Here is a 19992-nt window from a genome sequence, read left to right as displayed (position 1 = left end):
TAATTTCTCTCTGTGTCAGGATTACTCTCTCTCTCAGGGAGAGTCTGGGAGGGGGAAAGAGAAGGTGGGGGAAGGTGCATTTTTCTCTCTTTTTAAAGATTCAAGGAGTCTGAATCACAGTAATCTTCCAGGGTAACCCAGGGAGGGGAAGCCTGGGAGAGGTAACGGTGGGGGAAAGGGTTTTCTTTCCTTGTGTTAAGATCCAGAGGGTCTGGGTCTTGGGGTTCCCCGGGCAAGGTTTTGGGGGGACCAGAGTGTACCAGGCACTGGAATTCCTGGTTGGTGGCAGAGCTACAGGCCCTAAGCCGGTAATCAAGCTTGGAGGAATTCATGCTGGTACCCCATCTCTTGGACGCTAAGGTTCAGAGTGGGGGAATTATACCATGACATGGTAGGCAGCGTATGGGATAAGATAGAATCCAAAAGCCAGTGAGGTTTTTATTTCTCTCTCTGCTAGCTATCTGCAGGTAGGCTGAGAGGTTTGGGTTTAAAAGCAAAAGCCAGTAGGATTTTTTCTCTCTCTTTCCCTGCTAGCTGTGTGTAAAGCAGGCTAGAGGAGATTGTGTTAAAAGCAAAGGTCTGCAGGTTTTTTGGTCTCTCCCTTCTCATAGACTCATAGGTCAGAAGGGACCAATACGATCATCTAGTCTGACCTCTTGCACAAGGCAGGCCACAGAACCCTACCCATCCACTTTTATAACAACCCCTAAACCAGGACTGAGTTATTGAAATCCCCAAAATTGGTTTGAAGACCTCAAGCTGCAGAGAATCCACCAGCAAGCGACCCATGCCCCACGCTGCAGGGGAAGGCGAAAAACCTCCAGGGCCTCTGCCAATCCGCCCTGGAGGAAAATTCCTTCCCAACCCCAAATATGGCGATCAGCTAAACCCTGAGCATGTGGGCAAGACTCACCAGCCAACACCCAAGAAGGAATTCTCTGCAGTAACTCAGTTCCCATCCCATCCAACATCTCCTCGCAGACCATTGAGCAGACCTATCTGGTGATAATCCAAGATCAATTGCCCAAATTAAACTATCCTATCATAACATCCCCTCCATATACTTATCAAGCTTAGTCTTAAAGCCAGATAAGTCTTTTGCCCCCACTAGTTCCCTCGGAAGGCTGTTCCAGAACTTCACTCCCCTAATGGTTAGAAACCTTCGTCTAATTTCAAGTCTAAACTTCCTAATATCCAGTTTGTACCCATTCGTCCTCGTGCCTACATTAGTACTAAACTTAAATAATTCCTCTCCCTTCCTAACGTTAACCCCCCTGATATATTTATATAGAGCAAGCATATCCCCCCGCAGCCTTCTTTTGGCCAGGCTAAACAAGCCAAGCTCTTTGAGTCTCCTTTCATAAGGCAGGTTTTCCATTCCTCGGATCATCCTAGTAGCCCGTCTCTGGACCTGTTCCAGTCTGAGTACTCTGAAGGCAGAGGCACTAGGGTTTAACAAGGATCTCTGTTAAACAAAGGGACTCCAGTTGTGAGTCACCATACACCAGCAAAACACATTTGCAAATGAATGTTCTTTTTTCTTTTTAACTCTGTCGGGAATAGCTAGGTAGAAGGAGTTAAAAGAGACTCTGTTGCTAAGCAACCCTAAGGAGGCAACAGAGAAGCAGCATTTCAGGCAGTAAACAGCAGAGAGCGCCCCAACACAAGAAAGCAGAAACCATGACTACCAAAGACACCCTGAAACAGGAACGAGCAAAACTGGAGGCAGAGGCACAAATCAAAGATGCAGACTACAAGTGAGACATGGAAAAGAAACTGCAAGAACTAGAAATAAAACAAAAAGAGATGGAGCTGACAGAGAAAGGAAGAGAGAGGGGAAAAAGAGAGAAAGCATGAACTGGAATTAGCGCAGGCTAGGCAGCATACTCCAGTCAACCCTAACAACTCTTCTCCAGTTATTGTTCCACATCCCAGGAAATTTACCACCTACAAGACAGGTGATCACACTGAGGCCTTCCTGGACAATTCTGAAAGGACTTGCCATGGGTATAACATCTCTGAAGACCAGTACATGATAGAGCTGAGGCCACTGCTCGGTGGACCCCTAGCAGAGGTGGTGGCTGAAATGCCTAAGGAGAACATGAATGATTATAAACTTTTTCAAGCCAAGGCCAGAAGCAGAATGGGGCTAACACCTGAGCGTGCCCGTCAGAGGTTCAGAGCCCTAAGGTGGAAGCCAAATGTGTCATTCACCCGACATGCCTACCACATTGGAAAGAATTATAATGCCTGGATATCAGGAGCCAATGTTAAATCTCTGGAAGACATGCACCTCCTAATACAATTGGAGCAGTTCTTAAAGGGTGTTCCTGAAGAAATAGAAAGGTACATCCTAGATGGGAAGCCCAAAACGGTAACTGAGGCGGGGGAGATTGGAGCCAGATGGGTGGAAGTGGCAGAAAAGAAAAAAGCTACTATCAAGGGGAGCGAATATCACCGGGATCACACCGACAATAAACCCTATACCCGAGGGCAACCCAAGACCCCACCTACAACCCAAGGAAAGCCGCAGACTCCCTATTCTCTCACCTCACCAGTCTCCAGTAACCCACCTCGGCCCAGTGACCAGTCAGCTGGGCGATGCTTCAAGTGTAATGAACTGGGACATATAAAGGCCAACTGCCCCAAGAACCCCAACCGAGTGCAGTTCATTATATCTCCATCACTCCAAAGATCCCCAGGCCCAGATACTCTCAAATACCCTCGGAGCAAAAGGAAATTTTGAGAGTGGGCTGAAAGAAGGTTATCGCGTGGAGAGACACGGGGGCACAAGTGTCAGGTATCCACCAATCCTTAGTGGACCCCAAATTCATCAACCCAGAGGCCCAAGTGACAATTTACCCCATCATGGCACAAGCTGTAAACTTGCCTACAGCTAAACTGCCTGTCCAGTACAAAGGCTGGTCAGGAATGTGGACTTTTGCAGTCTATAACAATTATCACATCCTCATGCTACTGGGGGAAGACTTGGCCAACCAGGTAAAGCGGGCCAAGAGGGTGGGAATGGTCACATGCAGCCAAGCCAGGCAAGCCTCCAGACCCATCCCTGTTCCTAAGCCATCCACAGGGGCCCCATCTGTGGAAGCAGAGACCCAGACAGAGGTAGTGGACCCGGATTCCCTGCCAACGACTGCAACAGCCACAGTACTTCCACTCCCAGACCCGGACCTGGAAACACAACCAGCACCAGAACCATTGCCAGCACTGACACCAGCGCTTGAAAATGAATCTTCAACCCCAAAGCCAGAAAACGCCAGCAAGCCTGAACTGGCAGAAGCAACAGACAACCATACCCAAGAGGCTCAACCGGAGCCTGAAATACCACCTGGTGCACCAGCGGGGAGTGGTTCACCAGCCACAAAAACAACCCCATCACCTACATCGCTTCCCGAAGGACCAAGCCCAAGTCCCCAGTCTAAGGAAGAGCTGGTGTCTCCAGGCTCCAGGAAACAGTTCCAGACTGAGCAGGAAGCAGATGACAGCCTTCAGAAAGCTTGGGCGGTGGCACGGAGCACCCCACAGCCTCTGAGCTCTTCTAATCGATCCTGGTTTGTTATAAAACAAGGACTTTTATATAGGGAGACTCTTTCTGGTGGACACCAGGAAGACTGGCATCCACAAAAACAGTTGGTGGTTCCAACTAAGTACCGGGGGAAGCTCTTAAGCTTAGCCCATGCTCATCCCAGTGGCCATGCTAGGATGAACAGAGCCAAAGACAGGTTGGGGAAGTCCTTCCACTGGCAGGGGATGGGCAAGGATGTTGCCAAGTATGTCCGGTCTTGTGAAGTGTGCCAAAGAGTGGGAAAGCCCCAAGACCAGGTCAAGGCCCCTCTCCAGCCACTCCCCATAATAGAAGTCCCATTTCAGCAAGTAGCTGTGGATATTCTGGGTCCTTTCCAAAAAAAGACACCCAGGGGAAAGCAGTACATATTGACTTTCGTGGACTTTGCTACCCAATGGCCGGAAGCAGTAGCTCTAGGCAACACTAGGGCTAAAACTGTGTGCCAGGCCCTAACAGACATTTTTGCCAGGGTAGGTTGGCCCTCCGATATCCTTACGGATTCAGGGACAAATTTCCAGGCAGGGACCATGAAAGAACTGTGGAAAACTCATGGGGTGAATCACTTGGTTGCCACCCCGTACCACCATCAAACCAATGGCCTGGTGGAAAGGTTTAATGGAACTTTGGGGGCCATGATACGTAAATTCGTCAATGAACACTCCAATGATTGGGACCTAGTGTTGCAGCAGTTGCTCTTTGCTTACAAGGCGGTACCACATCCCAGTTTAGGGTTCTCACCATTTGAGCTTGGGTATGGCCACAAGGTTAAAGGGCCATTACAGTTGGTGAAGCAGCAATGGGAGGGGTTTACACTCTCTCCAGGAACTAACATTCTGGACTTTGTAAGCAACCTACAAAACACCCTCCAACACTCTTTAGCCCTTGCTAAAGAAAACCTAAAGGATGCTCAAAAAGAGCAAAAGGCCTGGTATGATAGACATACCAGAGAGCGTTCCTTCAAGGTAGGAGAACAGGTTATGGTCTTGAAGGCAACAAGCCCATAAAATGGAAGCATCATGGGAAGTGCCATTCACGGTCCAAGAGCGCCTGGGAGCTGTTATCTACCTCATAGCATTTCCCAATTCCTCCCTAAAGCCCAGAGTGTACCACACTAATTCTCTCAAGCCCTTTTATTCCAGAGACTTAGAGGTTTGTCAGTTTACAGCCCAGGGAAGAGATGACGCTGAGTGGCCTGACGGCGTCTACGATAAAGGGAAAAGTAACGGTGGCATGGGAGAGGTGACCCTCTCCACAACCCGGAAACGTCTGCAGCGGCAACAGATCAAGGAGTTGATGCACTCTCCCGTGAAAGTTCCCCAGAATCAACTGGTTAAAAATTGTCCTTACAATGTGAAGAATCTTGTAGTTTTACATAAATAGTGGCATATGTAAAGGTGCATGTGTTCATTGAGCTGTTTATTCTAGAGTTCTAGGGAGAAATTACTGCCAGTGTGGTTCCACATTGTCAGCGATTTGGGGGGCGTGTCATAAACAGATAGTAGGAGTTAATAGAACAGAAGTACTTTATATCTCTTTTGACTGTAAAGGGTTAACAAGTTCAGTAAGCCTGGCTGTCACCTGACCAGAGGACCAATCAGGGGACAGGATACTTTCAAATCTTGAGGGAGGGAAGTTTTTGTGTGTGCTGTTAGTTTTTGATTGTTCACTCTGGGGGCTCAGAGGGACCAGACGTGCAACCAGGTTTCTCTCCAGTCTCTCCAATACAGGCTCTTATAAGTTCGGAATAGTGAGTACTAGGTAGATAAAGCGAGTTAGGCTTAGTTTGTTTTCTTTATTTGCAAATGTGTATCTGGCTGAAAGGAGTTCAAATTGGTATTTTGTTGAAAAGATTTTAATTTGTACTTGTATACTTAGGCTGGGAGGGTATTCCCAGTGTCTATAGCTGAAAGACCCTGTACCTATTCCATATTAAATTTACAAAGATAATTTTTACTGTTTTTCTCTCTTTAATTAAAAGTTTTTCTTGTTTAAGAACCTGATTGTTTTTGTATTCTGGTGTGAGACCCCAGGGGACAGGGTCTGGATCCACCAGGGAATTGGTGGGGAGAAAGGAGGGAAGGGGGGGAGAGAGGCTAATTTCTCTCTGTGTCAGGATTACTTTCTCTCTCAGGGAGAGTCTGGGAGGGAGAGGAAGAAGGGGAGGGAAGGTGCATTTTCCTCTCTGTTTTGAGATTCGAGGAGTTTGAATCACAGTGATCTTCCAGGGTAACCCAGGGAGGGGAAGCCTGGGAGAGGCAACGGTGGGGAAAAGGGTTTTCTATCCTTGTGTTAAGATCCAGAGGGTCTTGGGGTTCCCCGGGCAAGATTTTGTGGGGACCAGAGTGTACCAGGCACTGGAATTCCTGGTTGGTGGCAGAGCTACAGGTCCTAAGCCGGTAATCAAGCTTAGAGGAATTCATGCTGGTACCCCATCTTTTGGACGCTAAGGTTCAGAGTGGGGATTTATACCATGACACCCCCCAAACAGCTTCAGGGGTCGGGGTGGGCAGGGGTGCGGGGCCAGCAGCAGCACAGTCCACCCTGCTTCCCTGGGGCTGCCCCGCACCTCTCGGGCTGATGGCTCTGCCATGGCATCCGCGTGAATCGCTGCTCCCTGCCCACCAGGCCCAGCTCCGGCCACAGCAGCATCGGGTGCCCCAGGGAGCCCAGCTACGCTGGGGCTGGGGGCAGTGGGAGGTTGGGGGGAGGAGAAGCTCCAGATACTGGCATGGGGGGGAGAGAGGAGCCGAGCTGGAGTGGGGGAGGAGAAGCCCCAGACTGGGCTGGAGCCATGCTGGTGCCGGGGGGCGGGGCAGCCCCGGGCCCCTGCAGGAGCTGCACTGGGGGGGAGAAGCACCAAGCTGGTGCAGGCAGGGAGAAGCCACAGTGGGTTGGGAGGCGGGGAGCGGAAGCCCAGACCCCAGCAGGAGCTGCACTGGGGGGGATGGAGGCGGAGAGAAGCCACCCTGGGGCAGGGAGGAGAAGCCCTGGACCCTGGCAGAAGATGTGGGGCTGAAGTCCCCAGCTCGGGAGCCCCAGCCACCTTAGTGGCAAAAGTTGCAAGGCTGAAGCCCTGACCCCACTCTGTGTGCAGCTACCCTGAGCCCCTCTTGCTCCCATCCTCCCAGTGGAGCTGGCTCTCACTCTATGGCTGTGGAGAAATTCAGCCAAATCTCTCCATATTGGTATCTTTATTTCTCCTCCCCCCGCCCCCCATCACCCAACCATGAATGGATTTAGCCCAGGAGACAGGATCAGCATTGGCCCCATTTGGCATGTGGGCTCTAGGGCACAAAGAGGTGCAGTGACTTTCCCAAGGCTAAGTAGGGAGTCTGTGGCAGAGCAGAGACTCAAACCCAGAACACCTGAGCCTGAGTCCTGTGCCTTAACCACAAGGCAACCTTCCCACCGAAGGAGAGGGAACCTCCTCTGCCACTTTGAGTGTGTGGGTGGGAGCAACCACGGGACAGAGCTGCCAGGAGGTGGGGAAGGGGTTTGGACATTTGGGGAGGTGATTAGGAGGTGGTGGGGTCTCTGGAGGGGCCATGGGACAAGGAGCAGGGGGGTTGGATGGGTTGAGGGTCCAGGGGGTGCCTGTCGGGGGGTGGGGGGTGGAGTGGTGTCAGGCAGGCAGGGAGCAGAGGGAGTTGGATGGGTTGGGAGTCCTGTGGGTCCTGTCAGGGGCGAGGAGCAGTTGGATAGGAGTGGGAGTCCAGGGGTTCTGTCTGGGGTCGGGGGTGTGGATAAGGGTCAGGGGGACAGGTAGGGTAGGGTCCTAGGCAGGCGGTTACAGTGGGGGGGCTCTCAGGAGGGGGAAGTCAGGGGAAAAGGAGCAGGGAGGCTTAGACAGGGGGATGGGTCCTGGAGGGCAGTTAGAGGCAGGGTCCCAGGAGGGGGCAGTCAGGGGATAACGAGCAGGGGAGGTTGGGGGTTTTGAGGGGGGCAGGAAGTGGGAGGCAGTGGATGGGGTGGGGCTCCCTGGGCGCACACCCTGATGAAATGTGCTGCGCACACCTATGGTAACGGGGGTTAGCTACTTGCATCCTTTTCTTGTTTGTGCCTTTTCTTTCCGTCTCAAAACCTGATAACAATTCTCTCTAGTTCTTCCCCTTCTCTCTCCCCTCCCCACATGTGGCTAGAAAATCCAAGATTTCCTCGTTTTCCCTAAAATTATTGACTCTGTAGTCTCTTATTTTCTCCATAATTCTTAAATTCTCTTCAGCTTTGGGATGTGAACCCAGCCCGTTTTATCTGCAGCAATTTGTCCTTAGTTGGCGCAATGACACAGGACAGCAAATTCCACCTAACGTGGGTGGTGGTTAGTAGGTGCTGGTTGGGGGAGTCGACGGACATGGCTGCCTCTGGGGGGGAGTTGGGCTGGCCTTTCTCTGCCAGCAACAAGACATGGCCAAACAGGAGGGAAAGGGAAGAGCCAGTGTCCCTACCACCAGTGGTGAGCTCCAGCCGGGTCGCACGAACCGGTTGTTAAATTTAGAAGCCTTTTTAGAACCAGTTGTTCCAGGACAACTGGTTTTAAAAAAGCTTTTAAATTTAACAAAGGCTCAGGCAGCTGTCCATCTGGCCCCCGCCCCAGCTCACCTCTCCCTCTCCTCTGAACGCTCCGCCTTCCTTCTCCTCCCCTGCTTCCCGCAAATCAAATGTTCGCGGGAAGCCTGAAACAAGCAGCAGGCAGGTAAGCCAGGCTGGGCGGAGGGGACGGCACGGGCGGCCCAGTTCAGATCCACCTAAGCGGCTCACCCTGGCCCTGGCCAAGCGCCCCAGCCACGTCTCAGCCAAGCACCCCTGGCTCGGGCTGGTCCCGGCTGAGCAGCTCCGACCTGGCCCAGCTCGGGCCCCCGCAGCACCGGTCCCAGTTAAGCAGCTCCAGCCCAGCTCGGGGAATCGGGTCCTGCAGCATCAGTCGCGGTCCCAGCAGAGCGGACCCAGTCCTGGCCCCAGGCAGTGTGGTAAGGGGGCAGGGAGGGGGTGTTCGGTGGGTTGTGGGGGGCTGGATAAGGGGCGGGGCGGTCAGAGAGCAGGGAACAAGGGGATTGAATGGGGGCAAGGGTCCCGGGGGGCAGTCAGGAACGAGCAGGGGTTGGATGAGGTGGGGGGGGGCAGTCAGGGATAGAGAGAAGGGGTGGTTGGACGGGGCAGGGTTTCCGGGGGGGCATCAAGAATGAGAGGAGGGGTTTGATGGGGCGGCAGGGGGCAGTCAGGGGACAGGGAAGGGGGGGATGGGTCAGGGGTCCCCGGGGGGTGTCAAAGAGCATGGGGGCTGGATGGGGCATGACCCCCTCATGAGGTGAGGAGGAGGGAACCTATTGTTAATATTTTGGCAGCTCATCACTGGCTCCAACCCTCCTACACATTTACTGCTTCTCTCCCTCCAAGCAGAACCCACCACCAGCTCCCTGAGAATCCCTTACCTGAGCCAGCTCCATTGCCTTCCCCCTGGGAGGATGGGATGATCTGGAGCAAAATGTGGATGTTATTCTGTAGCCTGCCAGGGCAAGAAGGGCAATGTGAGAGAATTCAGACAGGGTTTCTCTCCTTTCCGCATGTTGATTCCCCCCAGCATTCTTCCCTGGTTATGGACATTCTAGGTTCTGCCACACTGGGAAGCACAGAGTGACCTTATCCTGTACAGGCCAAGCCCTCTCCTACCAGGGTGTAACCCTCTGACACATGGTGAAACCCTCCCAGCAGCAGAATCTCTCTGTTACACCTATCAAGTTTGCAGGCGATACCTCCTGAGGTTCCGTCCAACCCTGATATTCTATGATTCTATGACTGGCAGTAACCTGAACATTGCTGTGATTCGTAGGGTAAGGCAGTGATTCTCAACCACTGGGCCTGCTAGGGGTCACTAGCAACTTTCAGGGCGGGTGCCAAGCAAGACCAGCATTAGACTCATTGAGGCCCAAGGCAGAAAGCTTAAGTCCCAGCGCATGGGGCTGAAGTATAGGGCCCTGAGCCCCACCACCCGGGGCTGAAGCCAAAGCCTAAGCAATGTAAATTTGTGGGGCCCCTGTGGCATGGCACCCCAAGAGAGGAAGCAAGTGCCCTGAAGACTCAGTCAGAAGATTGAGCCCTGACATACTGCTGGCTTAGAGGGTCTCTGCCAGTCAGGAAGGGCTAGCAGCGAGGGAAGACTGGCAACTGATGGATGGAGGGGTGAAGAGGTTTGGGGTATGGTGAGGGAAGAAGCATCTGGGACTGGATAACCCGGTGCTGGGCAGTCTCCATAAGAGATACTTCCTCCTCCTGTGCCCTGTCGGAGAAAAACTTAGTTCTCGCTTTTTGTTTGGGTGCAGCAAAATCAAATACTTTATATTAACTCCAGCAATTGCAATAGAGGGAGGGAGTGCCCTAGGACACTGGGTCACCCCAGTCCCGGACAGGTCTCTTAACAGGTAAACAATTACAGCAAGCATTTATACCTTTGTTACAGACAATAACAAGCAATAATACAGACAATAATGAGCAACAGCTGCATTTTGTTTATACATAGGCTATCCTGCTATCTTATTTGCCCCATGTTGGGCGCCAGTCTATGTATTTAATTATCAGTGCAAGGTCATGATAACTTCTCACACAGTTCTTTCCTACTCGCCTTACACAATCCTCGCTTCTACAAATCTCACGTCATTAGGGTTACAATTAGCCTAACTCTTGCTAACAGACTGACATGCATTAAGATCCCCTACAAATCCTTGTCAATTCTTTCCCTTCTTCCACAGTCCTTTCCACACCCTCTTGTGAGTAGAGAATGACCACCCTGTCCCCACCCCCAGAGGCAGCCGTGTCTCAGGACTCTCCCAAGTTGCACCCACTAACTCTCTTCCCATTTGGGGTAGAGCTCGGGGCAACAAATCACCACCAAGATGAACCCAGCTGGCTGCTGCCTGTTCTGGTGCAACAGGGGCCTCTGGTGGGTGCAAGGCAGAACTGTAGCGCTTCTCAGGCAGAATGTATCATCTTCAAGCCAAAAAATGAAATTCTGTGCTGAACGTGAATTCTGTGCATATGCAGCGGTGCAGAATTCCCACATGAGTAACTCACACCTGGCACAAACATAACCTGCTCACTCTCATCTCTTCTCCCTATGGGTCGAGTCCCAGAGCTGCTGCCGTCATTAATGCACACAGGCTTTCACTCCCGTTAGTGCTGGCAAGACCCAATCCAGTTACAGGACTGAACCCTTATTTTCCTATCACATGGGAAAGTCTCCGCTGAGGGGGAGGTGAGATGGGGAGGGGGTACAAAGGGGAAAGTTGTTGTACCCATATTGGTCCCAGGAGAGCAAAGAGGTATTTTTAATTGGTTCTAAAAAAATTACCTCACCCACCTTGTCTCTCCAAGAGATCTGAAAGTGGCAGAAGGAGACAAACAGGAAGACAGAACTCAGGACTCTAAACCAAACATTTCAAACCCCTGGAAGAAACAACATTTCCCTTCTGCCCCGGGTATGTCTGTATCCTACATGAGGGACCACCCCATTCCCCTCACAGCAGCAAAGGGAGACTGCAGCCAGCCCTAGATGGTCTTTCCCAATCCTGGGATGTTGGTTGTGACAGTTTGTGTGTGGTGGGTGCACGGGCTGGGTACAGCTGGACCCATCTGCAGACTGGAAAGTCAGGGCGACTCTAGCACAGCTTGGGGGCTGTGGGCAGGAGGAGCAGTTCTGGAGGTGGGCCTCTGTCCTCTCTAGCTCCCATGGCACATGGCTCTGGCAGCGTCAAGTGGGTCCATCACTGCAGGGGAAGATTGGGGTAGTGTCTGAGATCAGGGTGAGAATTGGAGGGGGGTCCATGCTCAAAAATGGGGGATGGAATTCACCTCCCCACCCCTCTGCAGAGCTCAGCAACTAGGGATTTATCCAGTGAAGTGAATTTCACTCTGGGTGACTTTGAGTCAGCCACAGAAAGATCCTTGGGCCTTAGGTTCCACACTGGCCACAGGACTTTACTAGTTCTCCCTCCCCAGACGGCCGGGGGCAGCCAGGGATAATTAGTGGATAATGGGAATTAGAAGATGAAAATTCACTAAGAACAATGATATTTGTGTGTTTATTATTAAATCCACAGACACCCACCAATCCCCGTCCTCCTTCCGATGAGCTATAAATACCTAAGGGACTCAGCTACTGATCCTGCAGTCAGTTCCTGCCCTTCTCCACTTTCTACAGCAGCACTTTTAACAACAGGGCAGGGAAACATGTAAATACTTTGAACCAAATTCCAGAAGCTGCTGAGCATGGAGAAGTTGAAATGAAACCAAGGTTCCGTCTCTCCAAGGACCTGGCCCCTAGTGCAAAACAACAGACACTCCCCAGAAATCTGAAATGGCCACTTCATAACTGATAAAATGTTATTAATCTGTTCGCTTTGGGAATTACCAATAAGAGAAACAACCCAGTGGCAGTGATATCCTGAGGAAAAGATCTCATGGGTCTTTAGATCATACCCATTTGTAAACTAGAACTTTACACACTAAAATGCCTAATTCGTAGTCCTACAGTGATTGCCTGGTGTCACTACAGGGCAGAATTAAGGTTGGTGCCTTAGTTGTGAATTTCCATCCCCTAGCATATTGCAATTGCTGTTAAGTGGGTTTGACAAAATTCATTTTGTCTATTTCTTTCTTTTAATTTCAATAGATAGTGATATTTATTTTAAGTCCTTTTTTCAATGTTTACAATTTCAATATTCAGAGCTGTGGGAAGTTATGGGAGTCGTCAGACAACAATTGTTTAATAACAGTAACTGTTGAGATTCCAAAAGCCAAATCATATAACTGTTCAAAGAGAAATTGTCAATGTCACACCCAAAATATACAGTGTAAATATCCTTAAATCAAACTTGACTTTCTCCAGAAGCATTGCTGTATATTACCTATACAAATATTTTCTCATCTGTGTCTCTGTACAGTGAAATCAGCATTTGCTGCAATTTATTCATAAAAATCCAATCCTTTCAACCATAATTTTAAGTAATGAAGTACTTGAAATCTTTCACTTCCTAGACTGGAATGTTTCATTTCAGGATAATTACACTCTCCCTGTGATGTATTTCACTCTCAGTACCGTAACCCCCTCGTGATATAGCTCCTGTCTGGGAGCTCTGCTGAGGCCAGTGGCATTATGATCAGAAGGTGACACACTGACACATGAGCAGAGACACATGGGGGAGGGTGGAGGTTGAGGTAACATGGAGGCTACCAGAGTTGAACGCGGACCTAAGAGCAAACCCCCTCTGAGCCTCTCCTCTCTCCCACCTCCCAGAGTCAGTAATTCTGAGAAATCATTCCCTGAAATCTAAATAGCCCCAGTACAAGAGACAGTGATTAACGCAGCTACCTTAGGGGCTGCAGTGCCAACCCCCTGCCTTGACGAGGGGGATGAAGAATTGCTGTAGAAATGGGTTAGGCTGGGAGACGGCACAGCTGACGTAGGACTGGGAGCCAAGTTGACCAAAAGGCCAGAACTCATAGGATGGTTGGGAGAAGAAGTCAACAGGACTGGATAGAGGCACTTCGGTGTATTTTCTCCATTAACCATTCTGCCATGTATTTAATTTAGAAACATCTGAACACCCTGGAGCTAAGCTGGGTTGATGCATTTTCACTTACATTGGTACAGTTTTAATTAGGTGCTTAATCAGATGCTCATGCAACACAAAGCAGTCAATAATGGGTGTGCTTTCATTCATTAATTTGACTGTGTGCTGTGCATCGCTTTAAAAAAAATTGGTGTGAGGGAGTGTCAAAATTTTGGGCATTAAGAAATGGAAATTAAGTGTCAGTTCATTTCTCATGCATTTAGCCCTTTTGCCCTAAAACGCGCATTTGACTAATTGACATTGCCTTATCCGCCCCACCAGAAAATGCTATAGGGAACCCGGTCACTACAGCCGACCTTCACTAGGTACAGTTCTACCAGCTATGGGCCAACATTCAAATGGTTCTGTTTGTTTTATCTTTCATTCAGCTTTACAAATCTTAGATCCCATTTAAAAGCTGGAACTGAAATAACCAAAGCAAGTAAAGAAGGGAGCGGCATCGGGCATAGGTAGGGGGAAAACAATAAATGGAAAGAACTGACTATGCACAAAGGAATATCTCAAACTATGAGAGCCTCAGACCCTTGTGACATAACCTTATTCCCAGATTCTGGACCTTAGCGTCCAAAATTTGGGGGTTAGCATGAAAACCTCCAAGCTTAGTTACCAGCTTGGACCTGGTACTGCTGCCACCACCCAAAAAATTAGAGTGTTTTGGGGCACTCTGGTCCCCCTGAAAAACCTTCCCTGGGGACCACAAGACCCAAATCCCTTGAGTCTCACAACAAAGGGAAATAATCCTGATTCCCTTCCCCCCTCCAGGTGCTCCTGGAGAGATACACAGACATAAGCTCTGTGAAACTACGCAGAGTGAGTCCCCCTCTCCGTTCCCAATCCTGGAACAAAAGCACTTTCCTCTTCACCCAGAGGAAATGCAAAATCAGGCTAGCAATCCAACACACAGCTTTCCCCTGATTTCTTCCTCCCACCAATTCCCTGGTGAGTACAGACTTAATTTCCCTGAAGTAAAGAAAAACTCCAACAGGTCTTAAAAGAAAGCTTTATATAAAAAAGAAAGAAAAAATACAAATGCTCTCTCTGTATTAAGATGATACAACACAGGGTCAATTGCTTAAAAGAATATTGAATAAACAGCCTTATTCAAAAAGAATACAAATCAAAGCACTCCAGCACTTACATTCATGCAAATACCAAAGAAAAGAAACCATAGAACTTACTATCTGATCTCTTTGTCCTTACACTTAGAAACAGAAGACTAGAAAATAAAAAGTACTTCTCCAAAGCTCAGAGAAGCAGGCAGACAAAAGACTTAGAGACACACTTCCCTCCACCCAAAGTTGAAAAAATCCAGTTTCCTGATTGGTTCTCTGGTCAGGTGTTTCAGGTGAAAGAGACATTAACCCTTAGCTATCTGTTTATGACACGCCCCCCAAATTGCAGACAGTGGGGAAGCTCACTGGCGGCAATTTCCTTCTAGAACTTGAAAATAAACAGATTAATACAACACATGCACCTTTACAGATACTACTAAGTATATAACTAACAGACTTTTACATTTTAAGAACACTTTTTAACTACTGGACTCTGGGAAACTCTCACGGGAGAGTGCATCAGCAACTTTGTTAGAAGCTCCTGTGATGTGTTGAATTTCAAAATCAAAATCTTGGAGAGCTAAACTCCAACGAAGAAGTTTCTTGTTGTTCCCCTTGGCAGTATGAAGCCACTTTAGTGCAGCATGGTCAGTTTGTAGTTGGAACCGCCGTCCCCAAACATATGGGCGTAGCTTCTCCAGGGCGTACACAATGGCATAGCATTCCTTTTCACTGACTGACCAGTGACTTTCCCTCTCAGACAGTTTTTTGCTGAGAAACACGACAGGATGGAAGTTGTGATCTGTTGCTTCCTGCATGAGCACTGCTCCTATACCACGCTCAGATGCATCTGTGGTTACTAGGAATGGTTTGTCAAAATCCGGGGCCCTGAGTACAGGGTCAGACATGAGCGTTGCCTTAAGCTGGGTAAAGGCTTTTTGACACTCATTAGTCCACTTAACGGCATTTGGCTGGGTCTTTTTGGTTAGGTCGGTCAATGGGGCAGCGATTTGGCTGTAGTGTGGTACAAATCGCCTGTAGTATCCGGCCAAGCCTAAGAAGGATTGGACCTGTTTCTTTGACCTTGGGACAGGCCACTTTTGGATAGCATCCACCTTGGCCTGTAGGGGGTTTATGGTTCCTCGACCCACCTGGTGCCCCAGTTAAGTCACTCTGTTTTGGCCTATTTGACACTTTTTGGCCTTAACAGTTAGTCCTGCCTGCCTGATGCGCTCAAAGACCTTTTCCAGGTGGAGTAGGTGTTCGGGCCAGGAGTCTGAAAAAATGGCCACATCATCGAGGTAGGCAACTGCAAATTCTCCCAGTCCAGCTAGTAGACCGTCTACCAGCCTCTGGAAGGTGGCGGGTGCATTTCGAAGGCCGAAAGGAAGGACATTGAATTCATACACCCCCGTATGGGTGACGAATGCTGACCTCTCCTTGGCAAGTTCATCTAGCGGTACTTGCCAGTACCCCTTGGTTAAGTCTATGGTAGAGATGAACTGGGCACGTCCCAACTTTTCCAATAGCTCATCAGTACGTGGCATTGGATAGTTGTCCGGACGAGTTACAGCATTTAGCTTACGGTAGTCCACGCAGAAGCGTATTTCCCCATCTGGTTTGGGTACCAGAACCACTGGAGATGCCCATGCACTGGTAGATGGGCGGATTATACCCATTTGTAGCATGTTCTGGATCTCCCGTTCTATAGCAGCTTGGCATGAGGAGACACCCGGTAGGGTGGGGTTCTGATTGGGTGAGCATTACCTGTATCAATGGAGTGGTATGCCCGTTCAGTCCGTCCTGGGGTGGCTGAGAACAATGGGGCGAAGCTAGTGCACAGCTCCTTGATTTGTTGCCGCTGCAGACGTTCCAGGGTGGTTGAGAGGTTCACCTCTTCCACGCCACCGTCTTTTTTTCCGTCGTAGTAGACACCGTCAGGCCACTCAGCATCATCTCCCTGGACTGTAAACTGACAAACCTGTAAGTCTCTGGAATAGAAAGGCTTGAGAGAATTAACATGGTACACTTTAGGCTTTAGTGAGGAATTGGGAAATGCTATGAGGTAGTTTACAGCTCCCAGGCGCTCTTGGACCGTGAATGGCCCTTCCCATGATGCTTCCATCTTATGGGCCTGTTGCGCCTTCAAGACCATAACCTGGTCTCCTACCTTGAAGGAACGTTCTCTGGCATGTCTGTCATACCAGGCCTTTTGCTCTTCTTGAGCATCCTTTAGGTTCTCTTTAGCAAGGGCTAAAGAGTGTCGGAGGGTGCTTTGTAGGTTGCTTACAAAGTCCAGAATGTTAGTTCCTGGAGAAGGCGTAAACCCCTCCCATTGCTGCTTCACCAACTGTAATGGCCCCTTAACCTCGTGACCATACACAAGTTCAAATGGTGAAAACCCTAAACTGGGATGTGGTACAGCCCTGTAGGCAAACAGCAACTGCTGCAACACTAGGTCCCAATTATTGGAGAATTCGTTGATGAATTTTCTTATCATGGCCCCCAAAGTTCCATTGAACCTTTCCACCAGGCCATTGGTTTGATGGTGGTACGGGGTGGCAACCAAGTGATTCACCCCATGAGTTTTCCACAGTTTTTCCATGGTCCCTGCCAGGAAATTAGACCCTGAATCTGTAAGGATGTCGGAGGGCCAACCTACCCTGGCAAAGATGTCTGTTAGGGCCAGGCACACAGTGTTAGCCCTGGTGTTGCCTAGAGCTACTGCTTCTGGCCATCGGGTAGCAAAGTCCACTAAAGTCAGTACGTACTGCTTTCCTCTGGGCGTCTTTTTTGGGAAAGGGCCCAGAATATCCACAGCTACTCGCTGAAATGGGACCTCAATTATGGGAGTGGCTGGAGAGGGGCCTTGACCTGGTCTTGAGGCTTACCTACTCTTTGGCATACCTCACAAGACCGGACATACTTGGCAACATCCTTGCCCATCCCCTCCCAGTGGAAGGACTTCCCCAACCGGTCCTTGGTTCTGTTCACCCCAGCATGGCCACTGGGATGATCATGGGCTAAGCTTAAGAGCTTCTCCCGGTACTTAGTTGGAACCACCAACTGTTTTTGCGGCTGCCATTCTTCCCGGTGTCCCCCAGAAAGAATTTCCTTGTATAAAAGTCCTTGGTCTATAACAAACCGGGATCGATTTGAAGAGCTGAGAGGCGGTGGGGTGCTCCGTGCCGCCGCCCACGCTTTCTGAAGGCTGTCATCTGCTTCCTGCTCAGCCTGGAACTGTTCCCTTGAGGCTGGGGTCACCAGTTTTTCCTCAGACTGTGGACTTGGGCTTGGTCCCTCTGGAAGCGATGTAGGTGATGGGGTTGTTTCCGTTGCTGGTGAACCGCTCTCCGCTGGTGCACCTGAGGGTATTTCAGGCTCTGGCTGAGCCTTTTGGGTATGGCTGTCTTTTGCTTCTGCCAGTTCTGGCTTGCTGGCGCCCTCTGGCGTTGAGTTTGAAGATGTGGTTGCACTTGCTGGTGCTGGTTGCTGTTCCAGTTCCGGGCCTGGGACTGGAGATGCTGTGGCTGTTTCAGTGGTAGGCATGGAATCCGGGTCCACTACCTCTGTCTGGGTCTCTGGTAACACAGACGGGGCCTCTGTGGACGGCTCAGGAACAGGACTGGGTCTGGAAGCTTGCCTGGTTTGGCTACGGGTAACCATTCCCACTCTCTTGGCCCGCCTCACCTGGTTGGCCAAGTCTTCCCCCAGTAGCATGGGGATAGGATAATTGTCATAGACTGCAAAAGTCCACATTCCTGACCAGCCTTTGTACTGGACAGGCAGTTGAGCTGTAGGCAAGTCTACAGCTTGTGACATGAAGGGGTAAATTGTAACTTTGGCCTTTGGGTTGATGAATTTGGGGTCAACGAAGGATTGGTGGATAGCTGACACTTGTGCCCCCGTGTCTCTCCACGCAGTAACCTTCTTTCCGCCCACTCTCAAATTTTCCCTTCGCTCCAAGGGTATTTGAGAGGCATCTGGGCCTGGGGATCTTTGGGGTGATGGTGGTGTAATGAATTGCACTCGCATGGTGTTCTTGGGACAGTTGGCCTTGATATGTCCCAGTTCATTACACTTAAAGCATCTTCCATCTGATGGGTCACTGGGCCGAGGTGAGTTACTGGAGACTGGTGAGGTTGAAGAGTAGGGTATCTGTGGCTTTACTTGGGTGGTATGGAGGGTCTTTGGCTGTCCTCGGTTGTAGGGTTTATGGTCTGTGTGCCCCCTGGGGTAATCGTTCCCCTTGACAGTAGCTTTTTTGCTTTCTGCCAGTTCCATCCATTTGGCTCCAATCTCCCCCGCCTCAGCGATAGTTTTGGGATTTCTATCTTGTATGTACCGTGTGATGTCTTCAGGAACACCATCCAAGAACTGCTCCATTTGTATGAGGAGGTTCACTTCTTCCAAGGTTTGAATGTTGTTTCCTGTTAACCAGGCCTCATAGTTTTTTGCAATGTAGTAGGCGTGTTTGGGAAATGACACCTCTGGTTTCCATTTTTGGGTTCTGAAGCGCCGACGGGCATGATCTGGGGTTATCCCCATCCTGTATCTGGCCTTGGTTTGAAAAAGTTTATAGTCATTCATTTGCGGCTTGGGCATTTCAGCTGCCACCTCTGCTAAAGGTCCACTGAGGTGTGGCCTTAATTCTACCATGTACTGGTCTTCGGGGATGCTGTACCCAAGACAGGCTCTTTCAAAATTTTCCAAGAAGGCCTCGGTGTCATCACCTGCCTTGTAGGTGGGAAATTTCCTGTGCTGTGGAGCAATAGTTGGCGCCGGGTGGTTAGGGTGGGCTGGCACATGCAGCCCAGCTTTTGCCAAGTCCAGTTCATGTTTTCTCTGTTTTTCCTTCTCTTCATTTTCTTTTTGTTGTTTTTCCATTTCTTTTTGTTGTTTTTCCATTTCTTTTTGGTGTTTTTCCATGTCTCGGCGGTGGGCCGCCTCTTCTTCTTCTTGCTTCCTTCTGTGGGCCAACTCATCTTCTGCTTGTTTCCTTCGGTAGGCTGCTTCTTCTTCTTCTAGTTTTCTTTTGTGTGCTGCCTCTTGGGCTGCCTGTTCTCTTTGGAAGGCTGCCAGTTTGATGCTTTCTTCCTTTTCTTTTATCTCCATCTCTTTTTGTTTTATTTCCAGTTGTCGCCTGTGTTCAGCGTCTTTGATTTGTTCTTCGGCGTCAATCCTTGCCTTAGAAGTCATGGTTCCTGTTTTCTTGTGTTGGGGTGCCCTCCGATGTTTATCTTTTGAACTGCAGGCTCTCTGTTGCCTCCTGAAGTCTGCCTAGCAACAGTGCTTTTTTCCTTTTTTCTCTCTAGCTAATGTTCAATGAAGGGAAACCAGAAAAACCACTTTATTTGCATGCATATAGAGTGCTGGTATGACTCTCAATGGGAGTGCTATTGTATGACAAAAGACCCTCAACAGTCTTCTCGCTTAACATGCAAACCACAAACTGCTAGAGAGAGCAGAAAAAAAAATTCTCTCTGGTTCCCTTTTAAAACCAAACTGTTTCTCTCTGCTAAAAAGCCCTTAGCAGAGAAAAGAAAAATATAATATTCCTACTGGCTTCTGGATTCTGTCTATATCCCGCCGCTGCCACTCATGACATAACCTTATTCCCAGATTCTGGACCTTAGCGTCCAAAATTTGGGGGTTAGCATGAAAACCTCCAAGCTTAGTTACCAGCTTGGACCTGGTACTGCTGCCACCACCCAAAAAATTAGAGTGTTTTGGG

General features: G+C 49.6%; 2 protein-coding genes across 9 annotated transcripts in view; both read right to left on the bottom strand.

Annotated features, from left to right (window-relative positions):
• Positions 1 to 19992, bottom strand: part of LOC115642642 (zinc finger protein 436-like) — a 936374-nt gene that overhangs the window by 270300 nt on the left and 646082 nt on the right. The window lies entirely within an intron of this gene.
• Positions 1 to 19992, bottom strand: part of LOC115642647 (zinc finger protein 383-like) — a 46139-nt gene that overhangs the window by 20698 nt on the left and 5449 nt on the right. The window contains exon 2 of the mRNA XM_030546335.1: positions 9031 to 9086. Coding sequence (XP_030402195.1) covers positions 9031 to 9086 — 56 coding nt within the window. The remainder of the gene's footprint in view (positions 1 to 9030; positions 9087 to 19992) is intronic.

This window comes from Gopherus evgoodei, unplaced genomic scaffold (genome assembly GCF_007399415.2).
Source record: "Gopherus evgoodei ecotype Sinaloan lineage unplaced genomic scaffold, rGopEvg1_v1.p scaffold_43_arrow_ctg1, whole genome shotgun sequence".
In the NCBI taxonomy this organism is placed as follows: Eukaryota; Metazoa; Chordata; order Testudines; family Testudinidae; genus Gopherus; species Gopherus evgoodei.
Note: the sequence above shows the minus strand (reverse complement) of the source record. Positions and strands in the feature narration are given on the sequence as shown.